The sequence below is a fragment of the Rhinoderma darwinii genome, chromosome 1, assembly GCF_050947455.1.
Source record: "Rhinoderma darwinii isolate aRhiDar2 chromosome 1, aRhiDar2.hap1, whole genome shotgun sequence".
NCBI classification, from domain to species: Eukaryota; Metazoa; Chordata; class Amphibia; order Anura; family Rhinodermatidae; genus Rhinoderma; species Rhinoderma darwinii.
This window is the reverse complement of record NC_134687.1, coordinates 424,829,470-424,850,544: the sequence shown is the minus strand read 5'-3', so window position 1 is coordinate 424,850,544 and position 21,075 is coordinate 424,829,470. Positions and strand designations below refer to the sequence as shown.

The 21,075-nt window shown below is 41.8% G+C and overlaps 1 protein-coding gene across 2 annotated transcripts in view; it reads right to left on the bottom strand.

The window, feature by feature from the left end:
- The window catches only part of TPCN1 (two pore segment channel 1), an 84,963-nt gene that overhangs the window by 8,180 nt on the left and 55,708 nt on the right, over positions 1 to 21,075 (bottom strand). For both annotated transcript variants that reach the window (XM_075830121.1, XM_075830130.1), the window contains exons 12-26: positions 19,705 to 19,829; positions 18,431 to 18,479; positions 17,986 to 18,049; positions 16,875 to 16,919; positions 16,279 to 16,335; positions 15,099 to 15,152; positions 11,176 to 11,248; positions 10,062 to 10,169; positions 9,786 to 9,857; positions 9,622 to 9,711; positions 7,031 to 7,146; positions 5,851 to 5,897; positions 5,478 to 5,546; positions 5,310 to 5,394; positions 4,667 to 4,794 (exon numbers count right to left, since the gene is read on the bottom strand). In XM_075830121.1, coding sequence (XP_075686236.1) covers positions 4,667 to 4,794; positions 5,310 to 5,394; positions 5,478 to 5,546; positions 5,851 to 5,897; positions 7,031 to 7,146; positions 9,622 to 9,711; positions 9,786 to 9,857; positions 10,062 to 10,169; positions 11,176 to 11,248; positions 15,099 to 15,152; positions 16,279 to 16,335; positions 16,875 to 16,919; positions 17,986 to 18,049; positions 18,431 to 18,479; positions 19,705 to 19,829 — 1,182 coding nt within the window. The remainder of the gene's footprint in view (positions 1 to 4,666; positions 4,795 to 5,309; positions 5,395 to 5,477; positions 5,547 to 5,850; positions 5,898 to 7,030; positions 7,147 to 9,621; positions 9,712 to 9,785; positions 9,858 to 10,061; positions 10,170 to 11,175; positions 11,249 to 15,098; positions 15,153 to 16,278; positions 16,336 to 16,874; positions 16,920 to 17,985; positions 18,050 to 18,430; positions 18,480 to 19,704; positions 19,830 to 21,075) is intronic.

Genomic DNA, 21,075 nt, shown 5'->3' with positions numbered 1-21,075 from the left:
TACTTGTTTTTGCATCGCCGCGTTCCAAAAGCCGTAACGTTTTTATTTTTCCGTCGATGTGGCCGTACGTGGGCTTGATTTTTGCGGGACAATGTGTAGTTTTTATTAGTTCTATTTTGGGGTACATAGGACTTATAGATTAACTTATTTTATTTTTTATGGGGGGAATGGGAGAAAAGAGAGAATTTTGACGTTGTTTTTTGCGTTTTCTTTGGACGCCGTTCATCCGGCGGTTTAATTAATATGTTCATTTTATTGGTCAAGTCGTTACGATCGCGGGGATACCATATATGTGTATGTGTGATTTGTTTTGACCGTTTTACTAAATAAAACCACTTTTTGGGCCAAAAAAGTAGTTTTATTTGACTTTGACTGTAATTATTATTTATTTTTTTTCACAAACTTTATTTTACTGTTTTACATTTTTTTTTTTAGTCCCACCAGGGGACTTCACTATGCGATGTGCCGATCGCATATATAATGCTTTGGTATACTTAGTATACCAAAGCATTATTGCCTGTCAGTGTAAAACTGACAGGCAACCTGTTGGGTCATGCCTCCGGCATCGCCTAACAGGCAGATGCTGAAGGCAGACCTGGGGGTCTTTGTTAGACCCCCGGCTGTCATGGAAACCCGACGGCGACCCGCGATTTGTTTGCGGGGGCGCCGATCGGGTGACAGAGGGAGCTCCCCCCTCTGTCAAACACATTAAATGCCGCTGTCACTATTGACAGCGGCATTTAATGGGTTAAACTGCCGGAATCGGCGCGCGCTTCGATTCCGGCAGTTGCAGCAGGAGCCAGGCTGTGTATAACAGCCGTGCTCCTGCCGCTGATCACGTGGGTACAGTCTCAGTACCCGCGCCATCACAGGACGGATATATCCGTCCTCCTGCGCGAACTAGCAGCTGCTGAGGACGGATATATCCGTCCTTCGGCGTTAAGGAGTTAACCAAATAAACATTGATCTTGCTACAGATGTGGCCGCGATATTTGTAGAGATTAAAGCGGATGAAGATTCCCAAACTCTTTTCAGCAGCCCGTCTGCCTTCTGGTCCATGGGGTCCTTTAACAGAGGAATCTTCTAAAGGGATTGCGGTTTATTTAGCAACCCTAGTCACTGGAACATCCACTTTTGGGATCTCATCCCAAGGTTTCGTGTCTTCTGGATCAAAGAGAAGTCCGTTTTTAAATTCTCTTGAAATGAAGTCCTTTTCTGAATCCTCCCATTCCAACATTACCATTTTCTTGAGATTCTCATTTACCGGAAAAATCTTTTTCCTCTCTGTCAGGCCCCCAAACATTTCATTGTGGATGGTATGGGGTTGGTCTTCTTCTGGAATATCCATTGTCTCCCGTATGAAGGTATCGGACATCTCAGAAGAGAAGACATTTTTGTAGATGAGGTTGAAGGTAAGGGTATGTTCACACGCCCTATTTACGGACGTAATTCAGGCGTTTTTCGCCTGGAATTACACCCGAAAAAACGGCTCCAAACATCTGCCCATTGAATTCAATGGGTCCTACGGTGTTCTGTGCAGAGGGGCTTTATTTTTATGCGCCGCTGTCAAAAGACAACGCGTAAAAAGACGGCCGCCTCAAAGAAGTGCATGTCACTTCTTGAGACGTAATTGGAGCAGTTTTTCATTGACTCCATTGAAAAACAGCTCCAATTACGTCCGTAATTGACGTCGCGAAAAACGTGTGCACTTGCAAAAACGTCTGAAATTCAGGAGCTGTAATTTCAGACGTATTTTATGTTTGCGTGTGAACATACCCTAAGAGTTCCTCTTCTTCTAATTTACCCTCCGATAAGTAATAACACTCCCTTTGCAATACAGTCTTGACACAATTTTTACTTATTTGACTCTAGCAGTTTTTTCCCACAAGTCGCACATTTTTTAACCTTTTTAGGGTCAGTTTGCCTCAGAGGAATCTTTATTCTAGAGAAAACAAAAGGCAGGTAAAGTAAAGTGTACTTGCATACGGAGTCATAACCCTTACCCCAATGGTCAAACTCACGTGACATTGGGACTTATCTGGAATTCCGTCACAACGAGGTAGTTCCATCACCGCAACAAGCAACAGTCAAATGCAATATCCAATTCTACAAGATATGTGCTTAAGGCTGCATAAAGATCTCCACGTTGGAGGTATTAGCCCTAAGTACAAACCTGTGTGGGTCCCTTTAAATGCGGTCGTTATGAATTTCCCACCTTCCAGTCGCAGCTACTCCATGAGATGTGGCCGCGTCATAGCAGGCGACTCAATACTTCCAGCTACGCTCACGAGGATATCACCGGCGCTACCAACCTTATGGAGCTGCCGGTCCTCGAATGGTCACGCAGCCTCGGCCGAAGCCTGGCTTGGGAATCCCGAACTCCGCACACTACCGGAACCCTGACTAGGACTTGCTAGAGAGGTAATTAGCCTAGGCACATAGGGGGAATAGAAGGGAGAGTGCACGGACACCCCGATCACACCCCCTGCCCGAGTTTATCCAGGAGTGATGTCTCTTCTCCTGACCCTGTAGGGACAGAAAGAACACTGGCAAGTGGGTGGTGGGAGGGACCTTTTAACCTCTGTCTTCCTGTCCCTATAGAGGTCAATAGGGCAACCTCCTCCTGTGGTGCTGTCATGAGGGATGTACTGGAGAATTTGGGTTCGTTTAGCCTAACAACTATGTACTCGTACCCTATCTACCATGCCGTGTACCCTGTCTGGGAACAGACCGACTCAAGCCTCATTTGTTGTTTCCCACACTCACCTGGCATTACGGTCTTTTGGATGGGAGGTTCACTCATAGACCCACTGGGTCCTTTAACCCCTGTTACGGACAACCCAGCCTTTCCCTGCTGGTGGGGCTAGCCTCTCCTTCCTAGGCAAGTCATCCACCAATCCCATGTACTTTACTCGGGTCCTTTCCGATTCCTCTCTACTCCCATTAGCCACCATCTGCCCAACTGATGCGCTCTCACCATGCCACATGTTTGAATATTCCCAATTAAAGCATTTTTATGATGTTACTAATCGCCAAGCCCACCTTCACCGGCCGCTTACTGACTTCGAACGCTTATGTGTGTCCACCCTGTTCCCTACATACGCCATCTCCACACTATATAAACTACTCCTCTCCCAACAATCCAATCATCTCCCATCCTTCTGCAACGCTTGGGAGAATGAATCGAACAAGATATTCACAGTCGCACAATGGAAGCAGTGTTTTTCCCTTTCCCAAAAAGCCTCTATAGCCTTACGGGCTCAGGGAACTAGTTATAAAATTATTTCTAGGTGGTATAGGGTCCCTACTGCCCTTCATAAATGGTACCCGTCCGTACCAGACAGTTGTTGGCGCTGTGGAGCTATGGGTGGCTCCATGTCTCACACTTGGTGGAGTTGCCCCTCGTTGCAGAGTTTTTGGGATGGGGTACTTAAAATCATATTAGAAGTTACTTGGGTATCAGTCCCCAATTCTCCCGAGGCTGCTGTTTTATTCATGTTCCCTATGCCACTACCCAGTTATAAACGCTCCCTAACTAGACACCTCCTCCAAGCTGCAAAATCGGTTATCCCACGCAGGTGGAAAACGGCAGTTCCTCCAATGTTGGATGAATGGTTCCAGGAGGTTGCCTCGGTACAGAGAATGGAACACCTGCTGGCCCATTACCCAGCTGCTTCTACACGATACACGTCTACATGGTCTCAATGGATTACGTTCCTCTCTTCTTTCACCTATTTCAATGAAGTGACTTGACACAACCCCCCTCCCCTTCCTATGAAACTTAATAGGAGATGTTCCTTGCAGTTCTGTGGGGTTTTGCTGCTCCAACCATGCCTCTGCCATGTGCATGGCTGTTCTTGCCCCTTTTTTATTTTTACTCATGATAATCTGGATCTCGAACTGGAGTCCAGGCTCACCATGTTATTTTCTTTCTATTGTGTGGAGGCATCCCCTCCGAAAGAAGAAGAAAGAAGAAAACACTCGCTTTACATTCGAAGAATATTAGAAAGTTGCCTGCTCTGCTGATGTGCCGTATACCTAGACTATGCCCGGTGGTGACATGCCGTGTAAGGGCAATTCTGTTGCATGCACTTCTGTTCTCTCATGCTTCAAAGCATGCACTGTAGCACTGCACTGTATCAAACGGGAAAGTAGTCAATGGGATACACTGGCTATTTGCGATACATGGGTGCAGAATGGCAGCAACGGAAAGCTGGACAGCAGTCAAAGGGACACACATTCTGTTGCAGTAAAGGGTGAAGGGCTTTGGTGGAAAGATGGGCAGGTCATCGGGAGAAGATCGGGGGAGACGTGTAGCAGAAAGAGTCTGACAAGTGATTTACACCAGTTTCAGACTGAACAGTAAAACAGAAGAGGGAGGAGCTACAACACATTCGACAGCCTGCAAAGACTCATGGGAAATGAAGTTTCAGCCTGTTAGGAAACATCTCACAATAGCAACCTGATGATGTAAACAAACGGCGGGCGATGGGGTAAGTGAAATTGGTAAGTATTTCTTTTTTTTACATGTAATGGTCACATTGTATGTTGCAGTATGGGAATCACTTTGGCAGTCTTTTTTTATATCTTTGAAAACCCCGTTGAATTTTCGTTAATGTTGTGTAATCTAAAGCAGAAGACTAAAGAAAGCAGCTGTATGACCCACCTGGTTAGACTGTAAGTGAGAGAGCAGTTTTCGCACTTCGTTTTTCTCCTCGCTGTTTTGTGCATGTCTGAGAATCATCGTGAGCTCCTCTCTGCCCACCTCCATCTCCAAAGTGATCCCTTTTTCATCTAGGTTAGTGAGCAAACGCAAAGTCCCACTAAGAATACATACCGAACTCAAGGAATATCAAAAATCACCTTCTTAACTTTTATTCATTATTTCATTTACACGTGACACTGTTCATAGATTGGCACGCTGCATTCAGAACTTTGTTATACTATAGTAAATTCCACCTAGAATAGGATTCCTCAAAACTGTGGATCTACAGTGGTTTAAAAACTACAACTCCCAGAATGCCCTGAAAGTCTACGGTTGTCTGGGAAATATGAAAGTTGTACTTTTACAACAGCTGGAGCGCCACAGGTTGGAGATCGCTGGCCTAGAACAATAATCATGTGCTGAAAACTAAAGAAAGGCTGGAAGTAGAGCCAAAAGAAGAACATAAAATCCTTTTACAAACATATTCATAATACATTTCTGCCTCTTTGCTGAATACATACTATGAGAGCTATTTGAGCTGTCATTCTATGGTGTGTGTGTGTGTGTGTGTGTGTGTGTGTGTGTGTACAATCTTATCACTTACCTTCCACATCTTTGTTCTTCCTGCAGTAATTCATTCGGAAAACAAAAGCATCCAAAATGCAGGCAACAATAATGGTTATTACAACCTAGGAACACATCAAGGATTGAGCTGTTAATGAGCCGAACTAGTGATAAATCGGATAAATAATTATCTACAGGTTATACTCACCATGGTGACAATATAGAACACCATGAAGTAAAGCCGTGCCCAGTGTGACGTTTGGGAGGTGACTCCTTCCTGTTAAAAAATAAATAAAAAAATAGATAAACTAAAAAAAATAAAACTACGTAAAGAGTGTCCCACAATTAATACACAGCATAGTCACACATGTCTAGCTACATACAGATATTTATATGCGAGACTGGAACACAGAGTGGAGAACAGGGTAAATATGTGTATGAACAGCCTAACCAATATAGCTGGAATGCTGATGTGCCCATAACCTTATAAGTGATCTTACTCAATAGAATGAGGTTTTTTTTAAGCACAAACAATATGCTCATGACTTATAAGGTAATATAGACTTGGATGAAACACTTACCATGATTATGTACCAGTTGTTCACCACAGTCAGCTCAAATAAAGTCACTATAAGTTAGAAAAGACCATTTTATGCAAACTTTAGACAGTTTCACTATAATTTAAAAATATTTCCTGATGTATGCATTGTATGAGAAATGCTTGGTTAGTATTAGAAGATTAAACATCTGTTCAAGCGTACCTAACTTTTCAGAATAAGCGGTCATGTGTGTACATGAGGAATAACACTATTTCTGTCCATTACATGACTTGTATTCTGCATTTTTCTTTCTGCAGGCTCTCTCTCTAATTCTCGGTTGTATCTGAGCTAGTGGGTGGAGCCTAACAACTATCATGTCTACTATACACTGCACATATGAGATAGGAGAGCAGGATTCTCATCCTCTATCACATATATAGAAGCTGCAGCAGCATGGAGGAGATTATATAGCAGTAATGAGCAGTGTAGCTGAGAATCCCGCACTGGGGTGACATGCTGTTGGTAAGAGATTTTTATGGTTTTTTTTCTGACTCTGCTCCTGCTTTGTCCTCCTGCTCACCTCTCCCATCTCCATAGACTTGTATGCAGCATAGGTCAGTTACTGACCTACTCTCACTCTGCTCCCCACTTCCTCCACTCTCCATAGACTTGTATAGCGGACAGTGAAGAGAACACCTCCCCCCCAACCTTCTGCAGTCCGTCAATTCTGCTCTGTAACCAGGGATGGACACTGCTTGACAAAAGGAGCGTGGGCAGCAGATTACAGGAAGGGAAACACCTATTGGCAGTAACTTCACACGGAATTTGCATGTATAAAACTATATTTTAACAGTAAGTAATTTACAAAGTTGATATATATTAGGGATACTATTAGATCAGCATAAGTGGTTTGAAAAGCTAATGTCCAGTTAAGGCTATGTGTGGATACATTGCTGTAAACAAAACTAGAAAAGTATAAAAGAAAACAAAATACTACATTTGCGCAGGAGCTGGCAGCTTTCCAGGTAATAACAGCTGATAGCGGGAGGTTCCAGCAGCTAGACTCCCCACGACCAGCTGGAAACTGAGAGAACAACCCCTTTTACTATGATGCTACATTTAAAAGTGCTCCAGTATTTTTAAAAATGATCTCAAAATCAGACATACAAAATCTCTTACGGGAATATTAAAAACAATGGGTTTTAATTCTGCTTCCCCTTACCAAAGCTGATAAGAATATTGTCAAAGTTGTTCAGGTAATAGTAACCTTCTTCTATCTGCGTTTGGTTGGCCACAGTGTGGTTCAGCAGGCGATAAGATTCTGCCACAGTGCTAGTACTAAAGAGAAAAATACATTGTTTACTTGAATGACCATGTAAAGCATGTCCATGATAACAGCCAACTTGAGATCCCATTTCATATGGAACATGTCAAATATTTTACATATGACATATGACTATTGATTTAAATGATAATGCTTCCATTGCTTATGGTTTCCGTTTGTCTCCGTTCCGTAAGGTTTCTCTTTTTTTTACGGAATCAATCGCGCAGTCGACTACACTATTGATTGTCAAAAAAATGGAATGGGGACAAACTGAAACATTACCATTCAAATCAATAGTAATGCAAACGAAACATATGTTTTACGTTTGACTTTCCGTTGATGGGTTCCGTCAGACCTTTCCGTCGGAGGAACCTATCAACAGAAACCGAACGCTGATGTGAACGAGGCCCAAGGAGAAATGGCAATTACACTACAGTATATAAACCGTACAGCACAATAAAAAGTACAGCACTTGACGCCTGCTGGTCACTCATGTTTAATGGATAAGTGTTCGTTACTTTACATGCACCTTTTGGTTATGGTCTGACCGCAGTAAGGCTCTATTCACATGACAGGGTCCGAGTCTCGGCCGATAAAAACGGCCGATTTGGACAGTTTTCCCGGCCGTTTGGCATCCGTTCCGGGCCATGTTGCCGTTAACGGACCCGTTTTGAATCAGTTTTTTTCCCTGTCCGTTTTAAAAATTGGTTGTAAATATTTGCCACACACTTCCCTCTGTAGATAATACCACACCCTTCCCTCTGTAGATAATGCCACAGCCCCGCCGTAGATCGTGCCACGCAGCACCCCCCCCCCCCCGTAGATAGTTGCACACAGCCTCTCTCCCCCCCCCCCCCCCCGTAGGTAGTGGCACACAGCCCCCTGTAATGCCACACAGCCCCCCTGCAGGTAGTTCTACACAGTACCCCCCATAGATGGCACCCCCCCCCCCCCCACCTGTCTGTAGGTCGCGCTACCGTTCCAGGAGAAACCCCTGACTTCAATGTCCATATATGGACACAGTGAAGTCAGGGACTTCTGCTGGAGCGGCATCCCCAATCCCCGGCCACTGTGTTGCCGAAGCGGTGGCCGGGGATTCCGCTCCTACAGGGAGCAAAAAAAATACCCTCCTCCTCACATGCACTCTGCACTGTGGGGAGGAGAAGGAGAGCGCGCGAGCGACGGAAGACACGGCCGTCACTTGGAGCACATTCAAGTGATTGCGGTGTATTACCCGGCCCCATAGACTTCTAAGGGAGCCGGGCGGCTGGGAGAACGGACGAAAATAGGGCATGTCCCATTTTTTGACGGCCGGGTTTCCCGGGCCGTCCAAAAGTCGGTCGTGTAAATAGCCCCATTAGGCGTCTATAGTACCTACTTTTTTGAACGGCCGTCACACGGCCGGGAAACCCTGTTGTGTACATAAGGGCTAACTTATGAGGAGATTTCTGTACAACCATTGTTCTTTCCATTTAGAAATTGCTAAATTTTTTAGCCTTTAATAATAACATTTTTACTAGACAGAGAAGTTGTATATAATGGCACTATGCTAAGTGATCTCAGCACTACAACTTTATGGTCTCACTCCACATTGTACAGAAAAGAACTGGGGCATACCTTACAGCAGGGCGTCAAACATTTTCTACTCAGGCCTCACCAGCCAATCCATGGCGATGACAAGGCCTCACTAACGAACAAATACTATCGTGCAGTGCCTAAACGCCCTCCGTAGCAGTGCCAAACAAATACCACCATGCAGCACAAAACATTTGCCTAGTGGCGCCAAAGAAATACCACAATGCAGTGTACAACCTCTCCCCCAGTGTCGCCAAACAAACAATGCAGAGTAAAAATACATTGTCCCTGTAAGTGCAAGCAGCATAGCCCCAAAAGAGGCAGCCATAATGTCCCTGTAAATGCCAGATTGCCCAATAAGTGCCAAGGCACTTTCTTGCTTACTCTCTAGAGGTTCACCTGTTTTGTTGCCCACTCATACAAAGCCGATAGCGTGGGGCTTCTGAGCTGCTTAAGTACACCTCAGCTAGGCGCACATTGGAGCTGCTGCTTACTGGTTAAATGTGCGCCTGGGCTGACATCATTTAAAGCCACATGGCAGCACAGTAGAAGCGTTAAAAGAAGAAATCTCTTCTTATACACTTGCTTTAATGCTAATATTGAGCTGTCAATGCCCGGTACAAACTTTGATACCCCCGTCAAATTGTTGAAGATGTGTAAGCTGGGGTGCAGTGGTTATAGAAGTGATCATATTCTGATGGCTCTTGCTGCTCATGTCTCGTGTTGGCAAAATAATAGACTTTTTTGTGCTGGCTTAATGTTTTAATGCATTCAGCAGACAATTATTTTTGGTACGGACCAGTCACTGGTATAACCATGTGCTGGGTGGTAAGGCCCCAGTAAGTTTGAGAAGCCTTGGTTCATAGAATCACATGTATTTTAATAAAAGAACACCACCTATATACACTACTCACTTGCAGCAGTTGGGATAAAGCACGCCAGAGAAAAATTCCATGCCCACAATGGAAAAAGAGTAGTAGAAAATAAGCAGAGTAAGTCCCAGGCTGTGGAAAGAGAAGAACACTGTTCAGTATTTCATAGGACAAAGAGGACTATGACATGAAGAATATTTTATTACCTGGCCATCCTTGGCAGTAACTCAAGCATAGTGTCTAGTACGGTCCTGTAACGCTTCTTCAATTTAAAAAGCCTGTAAAATATCAGAATGTGTATTATCTGTAGTATATTAGACACAGTGGATCCATTACTTTCCACACAGGCTGCTCGATTTCAACAATGATGTCATTTTACAATTTCTAACCATAAAACAGATTTGGATCAATGCATTCGATCATTGATTATATCAGTCTATGTTCGATATTTCACAATATACATTTTTATACTATAAACTGACCTGAGCAGCTGAAGAGGTCGCAGCACTACAATGAAGTAGAAAGGCTTCATGTCGAAGGCCAAAGCTAAAAGTCCCAGCAGTGCCAGCATTGTCACAGAGAAATCAAACCTAGACAGAATAAAAAGGCACAGTAAACCTATTCCCTATGGTGGCGTCAGTGGTACTACAAACTAAAAAATGGCTAGCAATGCAAGCGCTGGAGTAAAGCTAGCGACACCATTTACTCCCTATGTGACAAATCTTACAAAATTATTGTTTATTATCGGCATGGTCAATTTTATCGAAATGTACTTAAGATTTCAAGAGGAATGAGTTTCCCACAAAAATCCTTACACGATCTCTATTAACGCTTGAATTGCCTCCACACATTTTATCATATAAAAAAAAATACGCTATGAAAGGTTTGTGAGGCCTCATGCACACGGCCGTGCCCGTAATCACGAGCACGGCCGGCCGCCGACTACCGCAGGCCGCATTTTCGTGCCGTGCTCCCATACAAAGTATGGGAGCACGGCCCGTAAAAAAAAACAAACAAAAAAAAAAGCGAAAAAACGGAAAGTAGGACATGCTCCACAATTCCCGACACGGTTCTACAGCACAGACACTCTTCCGTAGCAATCTGGAAAGGTGTCAGCGGCAAATAGAACCAGACGGGTCCGTAATTGCGGACCATATTGCGGTCCGTAATTACGGAGTTTTTTTTACAGTCGTGTGCATGGGGCCTTAAAATGTAGCTCCAGTTGTACTCTCCCGCCTGAACACCCGTCCGGTGTGGATAGATAGTTTTGCACGCTGGGAGGTACCGATGCTGCGACAATCGTACAATGCCGTATCGTGCATGGGTCCTATTAATTAGAATTGGACCCATGCACTCCTCGGGCATCGTACGGCTGCCACAGCATTACTGTACTGTCCAGCATACAGGAGAATCTCTCTGCGGCCCATGTCTGTTCAGGCGGGAGAGTACACCTGGAGCCAACTTAAATACATTTTCCAGATTTCATTGCTTGCAAACTTTTCACAACAGTATCTAGATGTCTACGGTCCAGTTAACAAGAGCAAGTACATAAACTGCATAAATAAAATCATTTACTGTCCAATAACAGCCACTCACAGATTCCATCCTGATGTGAAGTATTCCAGTGGACCCAGGCCAGTCACCTTCAGAAGAACTTCAACCCCATATACTATAAAGATTTAAAAAAACAAAAACATTTTATGGATATTCTTGATTGAGGTAGCCTCAATAGTGACTGAAAGTTTACATTCAAGGTTATGATAAAAGTGTAGATACAAATAAACAGTTTAGCCATGAACATACAGTCAATGGTGACCGCAAGCATTTCTTAAAATAACGTATTATGGGTCACAACTCATTGTCTTCCTCCTTTACTAGAGACCAAATCCTGTTCCCCTTGCACACATTATATGCTCGAATGTAGAAATTCCGTCAGCTAAAAGCGAACGCTAAAACTAGTGAAATTGAAATTTACGAATAATACGGTCACCAGGGCTGAATTCACATCACGTAACAGCCCCACATTAGCAGGTATACATATAAAAGGCCGTGATATTCCACTATAAAAAGGCATATGTTGGGATATGTCGCTGGTCTTCCACTCTAAAAAAAATATATATACCGTGCAGTATATTTTTATTTTTTTGGACTGCATCCATCTGTATAGAATAATCTACTAAGCTATTCTTTACAGTAAAATAAAATAAAAAGACGTATGCCGATGCATACTAAAAGGACGCTCTTGGCATACACCGGGTAAATTGGGGCGTATGGATAGGTTAAGTGTATATGCCAGCAGCTTTCCTGGCGCATAAGCCGAACATAAGGCTGTAACCGTGATGTAAACAGACCCTAACTCCTAACAGCATCTCCCTCCGCAATGAGCGACAGGAGATGCTGCGACAGACAGGGCGGTCTGCTTGCCAAGGAAACAATATGACACTTTAATCCACTACAGCAGTCTTTTAATCAGAGAGTAAAATCAGATCTAGCTTTTATAATACATTACAACCTTACAGAAGTAAATATTTAGTTAATAGATTGGTTCACAAAATGACAGGATTAAAATGTACCAATCCTTCCTTGGCTCAACCATGAAGGGTTAAAAGTACTTAAAACTTGAGAATCTGTCACCATATTTCACAATACAAATGCCATACATTATTAAATAGATCTTAGACCTGATGAGACTTACTTTGAGAAAGGACTATAAAGCTATTCTTACATGGACTTTCAACGTTTTCCTGTCCGATCTTAAAATTTGCATTTTATGAGATCAAGTATATATGGATAGTGTAATCTCCTCCCATCTAGAGCTGACAAGTTCTTATCAGTGTCCCTCTGCCCCCCACACCATGCTGACATCTCACACATGCTCAGTGCACGCCGCAGTCTTACTTGCTCTGCAGTGAGAGAGCCAGTCTTCCAGCAGCAGTTTCAGTGTGGAATTACAGTTTCTAACGCCATCTGCTGCTTTCTTTTACTGCAGAGCCAGGGTCACTGCAGCTGGTATGGGGCATATGCGAGATTTTTACTTTATCAGGTCTAAGAGATCTATGTAATAATGTATGCAGTTTGTATTGTGAAATCTGGTCAAAGATTCTCTTTTATTCACAACAATATGTCTTCGCTCAGCTTGTAAGACGTAGGGAAGAGAAACCCAGCCCTTAAAGTTGGATTATTTATATTTTTGGCCAGTAATGGCAATGTTACATTTATGCATGGTATGCTATTTATGTGAACTATGCAGTAAGAAGTGCTATTTTTGTTGCATTGTGCCTTCACTCCCCTTGGTGGAGTAGAGAAGGAGGAGAGGCCTGTCGCACATGTGGCCAGTCCAGTCTGTGTAGATCTTATATTGTTTTTCATGTTTGCACTCGAATCTTGTATTTCTTTGACAGTTGGCATGATGGTTGTCTGTTTTGGCATCTAAAACGGTTGTCCGCTTTGCCATGCCATAACAGGATGATGACATGCAGTATGACTATGCGAGAGTATGAACAGGAGCCTTTCCACAGGCAGCAAGCAGACAGCCATTTGCTCCCTACTAGGCCATCTATTGCCAGACTAACACCTGTATCAGGGAGGGTTTCCCTTGGCCCTGTCCTCAACAGACAAGCAGCCAGCCATTTTCCAAACCGTGTCCTCTTACGTTGAAACAAACAGTTTTATTTTCCTGCTGAGGCCTGTAGTGCCGATAACTCTGCCCTAAGTAAAGTTGAGTTTTGCAACTAATCTTCTAATTCATACCATCTTTGCCACGACACTGACAAGGGGACAGTGATTGGGCTGCCGATTTATGCGTTTCAAGAATCTACTAAACAAAATAGGCTGAAAAAGTCATCTAGGGCTTAGCCGACAGAGGAGTGGATTATTACACATTTGAGTATGTCTTCTCATCTGTAAAGTGCCTGCTTTCTACTGAAAAATTCTATCCCTAGTTTGGGAGTGTGGGATTCAAAGGTAATAAGGCCTTTTTTTTTTTTATCCATTAAGTTTTTATTGAAAAGGCATATCAAATACAAAGAATGGTAAGTACATTTGAGAACATTCAAATAATACATTACATAATAAAAGAAGTCAATGTAAATACAACGATGGTCAATGAGAAGCGAAGTATATATGTGACCAGATGAAAGTCCATATGAATAAAGAGTAACGTTCGCTTATATAAATAACTCTTTTGGTTGGTATTCGTATTGAATATAACCGGGAACGAGGACTGGGAAGGGGACATATCCAGACAAATTACGAGAAGATCAAAAAAAAAAAAGAAATGGGAATGGTATTGTGTGGGCTTTCAAGCCACAGCCTCCATTTAGATATTAGTACAGAACGATTACAATTGACGCCGGCGTAAGTTAGCTCATGCCAAGAGTTATCAATTATACCCTTTATTGTCATTTTTAATGTTGGTGGTCAGTCAGCCTTCCAATGTTGAGCAAGTTTCAATCTAGTTGTGATTAAGGAATGTGATATGGTTGTGATATGATAGTTAGGAAATAGTTCTAGGCCAAAACTTAATAAAGGCAGAGCTGGGTCTGGTGGTAAGTGAACCTTGCATAGCCTTGATAGTAGTTTAAACACTCCAAGCCAAAGGGCTTTGACAACAGGACATTCCCACCAGAAATGGAGGTAAGTCCCCTCTGATGCCTTCCATTTCCAGCCAGTAGAAGAAAACCTAGGAAGCATCTTTTGAAGTTTTACTGGGGTACAATATCAGTGATAAAAAAAAAAAAATTCTAGCGTTTTCCAAATGTGAAAGACATTTTGACGTTTTGATAGAGTTAAAGGGCGATAACCATTGGTCTGCTGATATTTGTTATTTCAGATTATGTTCCCATATGTCTTTTAGGTGAGAAAGTGGATTGATCTTTTCCTGTTTTATCAGTTGATAGCATCTTGAAATGCCTTTTTTTACAAGGCTGGGGAGCCTGTAACCAAACATTGAAAAGACGAAGTACTACCGGATGAGACAAACCATGTAGTAGATGTCAGATTTGCAAAAATTTTAAGAATTCCGTGTGTGGAACATTAAAAGTGGTGTTTACGAACAGAAAAGATACTAGATCTTCTTATGCCGCAATTTTTTGTGATGACTTGCTTATATTAGAAATAGGCCCCTGACGTAAGCTTTGTGAGTGCACTAAACTGCGGAGTCGAAAGTTCCATTATTATCGTTGAGTTCGAAAAATTCTGATATCTCTTTGTTTATTTGGGATTGAAAGTCTGCCTTGTTTAATAGAGAGTTATTTAATCTCCAATGGGTGGTGGGAGCGAGGTTGAGGGATTCCTGTATGGTTAATGAGATAGGCGCATGGTCTGACCATGTAATTATGTCAATATGGCCTTTAGATATGCTTTGAAGAAGCCATTTATCAGTTAAGAAAACATCTATGCAGGAATAAATATTATGAGGCGGGGAGCAATACGTGTAGTCCTTTTCAGAAAGCATGAAGTATGTGCCAAGGGTCAAATAGATTCTCCCTAAACATTAAATCACGTAAATAAGGACTTACTTGTGAGAAAGACAATGTAGCTCCAAGGGACACCTTGAGGAAAGAAGTTGTTACCTAAAAGAAAATTAAATTTGAAAAAGATATTTGCAATTTTCCATTATGTGGAAATATGGATGCTGTTTTACTTAGAATGTGTTATTTTTTTTCTTGATCATATTTTATGCCTGCAATGTGCGTTACACTTCACATCAATAAACCAATTTTCAGCAAATTTATTTCAAGTTATCTGTGTATATCTAAATACAACTTGGCTAGTTCCTGTACCCGAAGATCTCTTTAAAATTACTTAATTTATGTATGTGTGACTGGATATTACCATAGTCCTGCAAGTTCTCACTGTTTGTTATAATTATTTGAAAATTGCTAATAAAAAGCTTCTTAAAACAAAAAAAACATTCCCCCCCCCCCCCAAGTTAAAAGAAAACTAGATTAAACTATCTAGTCTAGCGCTTTCATGCAAGATGGAGCTTCCTTCACCGACCAGCTATCACAGACAGCTTTCTACCTGTGAAAGGGCGAGGCGCGAGGGGGCTAGAGCGACACATTGCCCATAGGATTCATGGAGAGGGGGAGGGGGAGCAAAGAGGGAAAGACACACACGGACATGCTGCCTATAGAAGTCTATGTGGAGGGGAGAAGGGAGCATAGAGGGAGAGGAGACACAGGCTGCTGGTAAGGGTATGTTCACACGCTTAACAAAATACGGAGCCGTTTTTTAAGCAAGTAGTGTTTTTTGCGGCCGTTTTGCTAAATGAGGCCCATAGTGTGCACCAACTTTTGCTGTCTGCTTTAGAAACTTTTTACACCTTCATTCAGTTTTGAAAAAAGTGTTGAGAAAAAAAGGGTGGTAGTGTTCATCTGAAAACATTGGTGTATATCTACAGCAAGAATGAAGTGGTGTAATCAAATCGACGTTTAACGTGCCTAGCAAGCGGATTTATCACGCCAACTGCGTAATTTTTATAAATTTGGTGCAATTTGTATTTTTGACATGCACGCACCATATGACACTATTGATAAATCCTCCCCATAGTTTGTGTGGTAAACAACTGGGATAATTTTTAAGCAATGAAAAACTTGGCAACACTGCCATAGGACACATTACATGTACATACAGGATTGTATATATTTACAATACATTTACAAAATGGACATATCCATCTTTAAATCGTAGGCTCACCTTTGACCATAAAGGTTTCGATTAAAATCCAGATTCCATTTATAGCTACTACAGCATCTAGAGAGAGGAGAAAGGGAAAGGGCAATGAGACATACTAGAAGTTCAGGAATTCTGTCAATGATAATTGAAAATGAGTATTATGACTGAAATCACCTGCCTATAGGAATAGCAGTAGTGATCCCCCCCACTGCCCTCCAATGGACAAGCGATGATGGTGTCAGCCCATGTTGGTGCTGTCTCAGTGCCGGCGTCATCAGCGATCGTCGATCTAAGGGCAGTGGATTGGGTGGGGGCGTGCCTCAGACTTCGCTATGGAGAATTTCTTAGGAAATCTAAGACTGCGGCGGCCGTTTTGGAGAGCGGGAAACAGGTGACCAGAACATAGGAATGGAGGCCAGATCATTCAGAAGAGAGGCAGCAGCCAAGTTGGCATGTATAGTAATTTTTATTTTGGGGGAAGGACGAGGACTGGAGGATCACTTTAATATGGGATTCATCTAGGGTCTAGTGCCTCTGGCCAGCTTAATGCAAGCGAACAGATCCTCCCTAAACCAACATACATAAGATGGAAAAATAAACTATATTATTGTACTTACATACAGCATACTGAAATGCTCTTGAATTTGCCAACACGTTAATACCTAATTAAGGAAATATGGTAATGTGTGAGAATAAAGAAGCTGAAGCACAACAAATATAGTAACAGACACCTCCTTTGTTAAAGGGAATAAATCATGAAAAAAAATACAAATATTATTAAAAGGGGGTCCGATCTTTTAAAACTTTGTGCAAATGGTTTAACCGCAGTAAGATTTATCACTAATGTACTGTCTGTAGCTGAAATGTCCCTGTAAGCAATTCTCACATGACCATGTTCCTGGTGTTTATCTCTGGCTTGTGTGACCTCCGGTACACAGAGTATGTGTTATCTCCTCTCTGTAGTACAGGATATCACATATCTCATCTTCACTGCTCCCCCCCCCTGTCTCTGGAGGGATTGTGTTTCCCATGCTGGGAAGCAGATAGTGAATAATTACAGCACCACCTTACACTTGTAATAGAGGGGCATGAGTCCCCCCCCCCCTAACTGGTAACACCCAGTTGACAATTTATTCATACATTTCTAGGAGGAATAATAGAGGAATCTTAAAACAGATTTAAGAAAAGGTGCTCTAGAATTGTTGTTTAACGGAGAATACTATTATTTGCTAAAACAGTAATTTCAGGAGAGGGGACAGGTCCATTTAAGTCAGTGTAAGGGTATGTTCACCCTGCCTATTTTCGGGCCGTAAACGCCCGAAAAATCGGAAGCAGAACGCCTCCAAACATCTGCCCATTGATTGCAATGGGAAAAACGGCGTTCTTTTCCAATGGGCCATTTTTTTACGCGGCCGTTTTGAAAAACGGCCACGTAAAAAAACAGCTGAGAAAAAGAAGAAGTGCAGGTCACTTCTTGGGACGTTTTTGGAGCAGTTTTTCATTGACTCTTCAAAACCGCTCCAAAAACGGCTGTAAAAAACAGAGCGAAAAACGCGAGTGCCAAAAAACTTCTGAAAATCAAGAGCCGTTTTCCATTAAAAACAGCTCCGTATTTTCAGAAGTTTTTTAAGTTTGTGTGTGAACATACCCTAAGAGCGACTACTTAATTAATCACTCAAGTAAGACAACAGTGGCTCTAGTAAAAAGGAAACCGCTGCTCTCGCACACCTTTAAAGATAAGGAGTGCTGTAGGAGACAAGTCATCAAACCAGTGCTCTCGAATACGTTGCACCTGTCAGGAAGAGACAAAAAACAATAGACTGAATGCAAGTCACAACCGCATGTAATGTCGAGCTGGAAGAACATGGTCAAATACACAGTAGCCAATTAAACAGTAAACAAAAATGCAAACCAATTACAGGTATTGAAGTGCATATATTGGTTTTAGATCTTTTTCTTCTTTGCCACTAGCATCAATTTCTTTTTAAACAAGAATTTTACTACAGAAACCTGCTAAATGTTCAATACAAGCCTATTAAACTTTAACACATGAATATGCTAAAAGATTGGAGCGATTTAATTCTGAATAGCTGTGCACTGTCCTACTGACCCAACACTTGGTTATGACTATATTCCAGTATTCGATCTTCTAACAATCCTTCTGTAGCCTTACCTTCCACTTCAAGTCCACCACTTCATAAAAATGGTAAAATTCTTTTAACCTGCAAAATAAAAATTCCATGAAAATGGACTGTACAACATATACCAGCATTAATAGGTTTAACACTTTCATGACCAAGGGATTCAGAAAGAAAACAAAACTAACAAATGGAGATTTTGTGGAGTTTTTTGTATATTCTGTGTGATGTGGAGACATTGGGGCAGATTTACTAATAGGATTGCGACTAGACCTGGTCATAAAATGCACCAAAATGGGGCACATTTCTGGCGCATAACATCGCCTTCAGTTTTAGACCCATTTATAAAGCGAATGCGCCAAAAAGAACAGATTTTTGTGCCTCACTAGACTCTTTAAAAGGGTCTCAAAATTGGAGAGTGACTTAAAATGCACAAAAACTAAGGGCTCATTCAGACGAGCGTATATATAGTCCATGTGATGGCCGTTAAAACAATGACCGTCACACGGCTTCGTGTACTTCAATGGGGCCGTTCACACGACCGTTTTTTCAACGGTGTGTGTGTGTGTGAAGGGCCCGTGGAAAAATAGGACATGCCCTATTTTCTTGCCCTTCACGCATGCCTCCATATACGTTAGTCTATGGGGGACGCGTGCACCTCAGAGGTGAAAAACTGCAGTTTTTCACGTCCGAGGTTGCTTACGTTCGTCTGAATGTAGCCTAAGCCAACCAAAAGGTGGTATAAGGAAGGGAAGTGTCTAACAGGTCAACAAGATGCTTCAAATAGGTAATACAGCACATGCCACTGATATATTTGGAGAATCTTTTGACTGCCTGGTCTAGTTAGACAGCATTAGTAAATCTGCCCTATTATCACAGATATGAAGTGACCACCTAATGGGTTACAGTAATTTTCCTCAACTGGTGATCGCTGGGGATCTAAAGCATAAGATACGTTGGAACCATTTGGTGAAATAACTGCGAGCAGAAACTTTGTAATAGTTTGTGATGGTTTGGCCGGTAAAATCTGCAGATCTCAACCCCATCGAGCAGTTGTAGGATGAGCTACAGGCAAAGAAGCACTGCCCTACAACTCCGGGACCCCCTCCGGGAAGAAATACAGAAGTCATCGTTTTGAAGATCTTCTTAGGAAGTCACAACCTGACAGCTACAATGCCAAGTGCCTGCAAAGATGCAGTTGCTGCAGAGGGAGAATTATTTGGAGAACAGCTCAGTTATATAAAATTATGTGTTTATTCATTATTTAGTGTAAATTTAAACATTGAAGTACAATATACAGAACGGTTACCTCAGATTATCTGTTCTATTCAGTTTCAGAGCCCTAAAGCATAGGTATCGATCACGGGTTGACATCCGGGGCTTGTAGAATCTCATCATTCCATCAAAGTGTAGGAAAGAAATTCCTGGGGGACCCTGCAAAAGGTATATATATATATCCCAGGTGAAGAAACCCTAGGTAAATCACATACATACAAGTCACAGTTCAGGTCAATATGTGTTGGCATGAACGGATATTGCAAAAAAAAAACAAAAAAAAAACTAACTGTGGCACTGCGAACCAATATAATATTCACCTTTAATTTTAGAAAATAAAAAAATTGTTGGTTGACTGCTTATTCAAATTTTTTATTTTGAGCAAAATGCCATTAAAAAAATAAAAAAAATAAAAAGGAAGAGGATGATTCATAACTGTTTTTTATTATATTATTATTTATTATAGGTACATCTACTCAAAACCAGTACACCTACACATGGAATCCACTAAGGGCACAATTTCAATAATGTGTCACCTGGGATGGTGGTCAATACCGAAGCGAATTGGGAAAGAGACCTAGTTGTTCTGAAATAGGCCTTGGAGGCTTCCTAAGTTGGAGTGTCTCTCCTAAATAAAGCCTCCCATTATTAACAGATCATACTAAAAAAAACAAACACCAATTTAGCTAAATTCTACGATTAACATCCAGACCTGTATCTCAAATGCAGCTTCCACACTGGCTTGCGCAAAATAAGGCCCTGTTCATACGGTGTGTATTCAACGTTTCAAGAGCGAATGTTTTAAGCTTCCCATTGACATGAATGGGAAAGCGCATCGGTAGTGCATACGACGCGTTCTTTGCACACGTTTAAAAAAAACTGCATCGTGTAAAAAAAAAAAAAAAAAAAAAAAAGAAGCTTCAGGTAAATTCTTTGGCGCGTAAGACATGCCAAGACCGCACCTAATTCCCATAGTCAACGGAAGTCCTTTTTACGCGCCAAAACAGCCTGTATTTTAATAAGCACTTTACAAAAATGCTAGCGTTTGACACATTTACATGTCTTTTTTTTTTTTTAGCGCGGTGTGAACAAGGCCCTAGTGTAGAGAAGTTTTCCAATAGATGAATCTAGGAAATAGCGATGACCCCCTCATTCATAATCATTGTAGATATTCCTAAATTAGAATCACTGTTATATAATATTATATATTCTTTGAAATGTTCAGTTAAATTAAAATCCCTTACTTTAGAGTAGCTTATTAATCTATTTTTTAGATTTAAAACTTAATTCAGGAGTGAATAAGTCTAAGGCCTTATTCACACGAACGTGTCAGTTTTGCTCACGAAAAAGATGCATAATTTTTCCTGCGTTGCACTTCCGTGGCATCAGTGTACGGTGCGGGTCT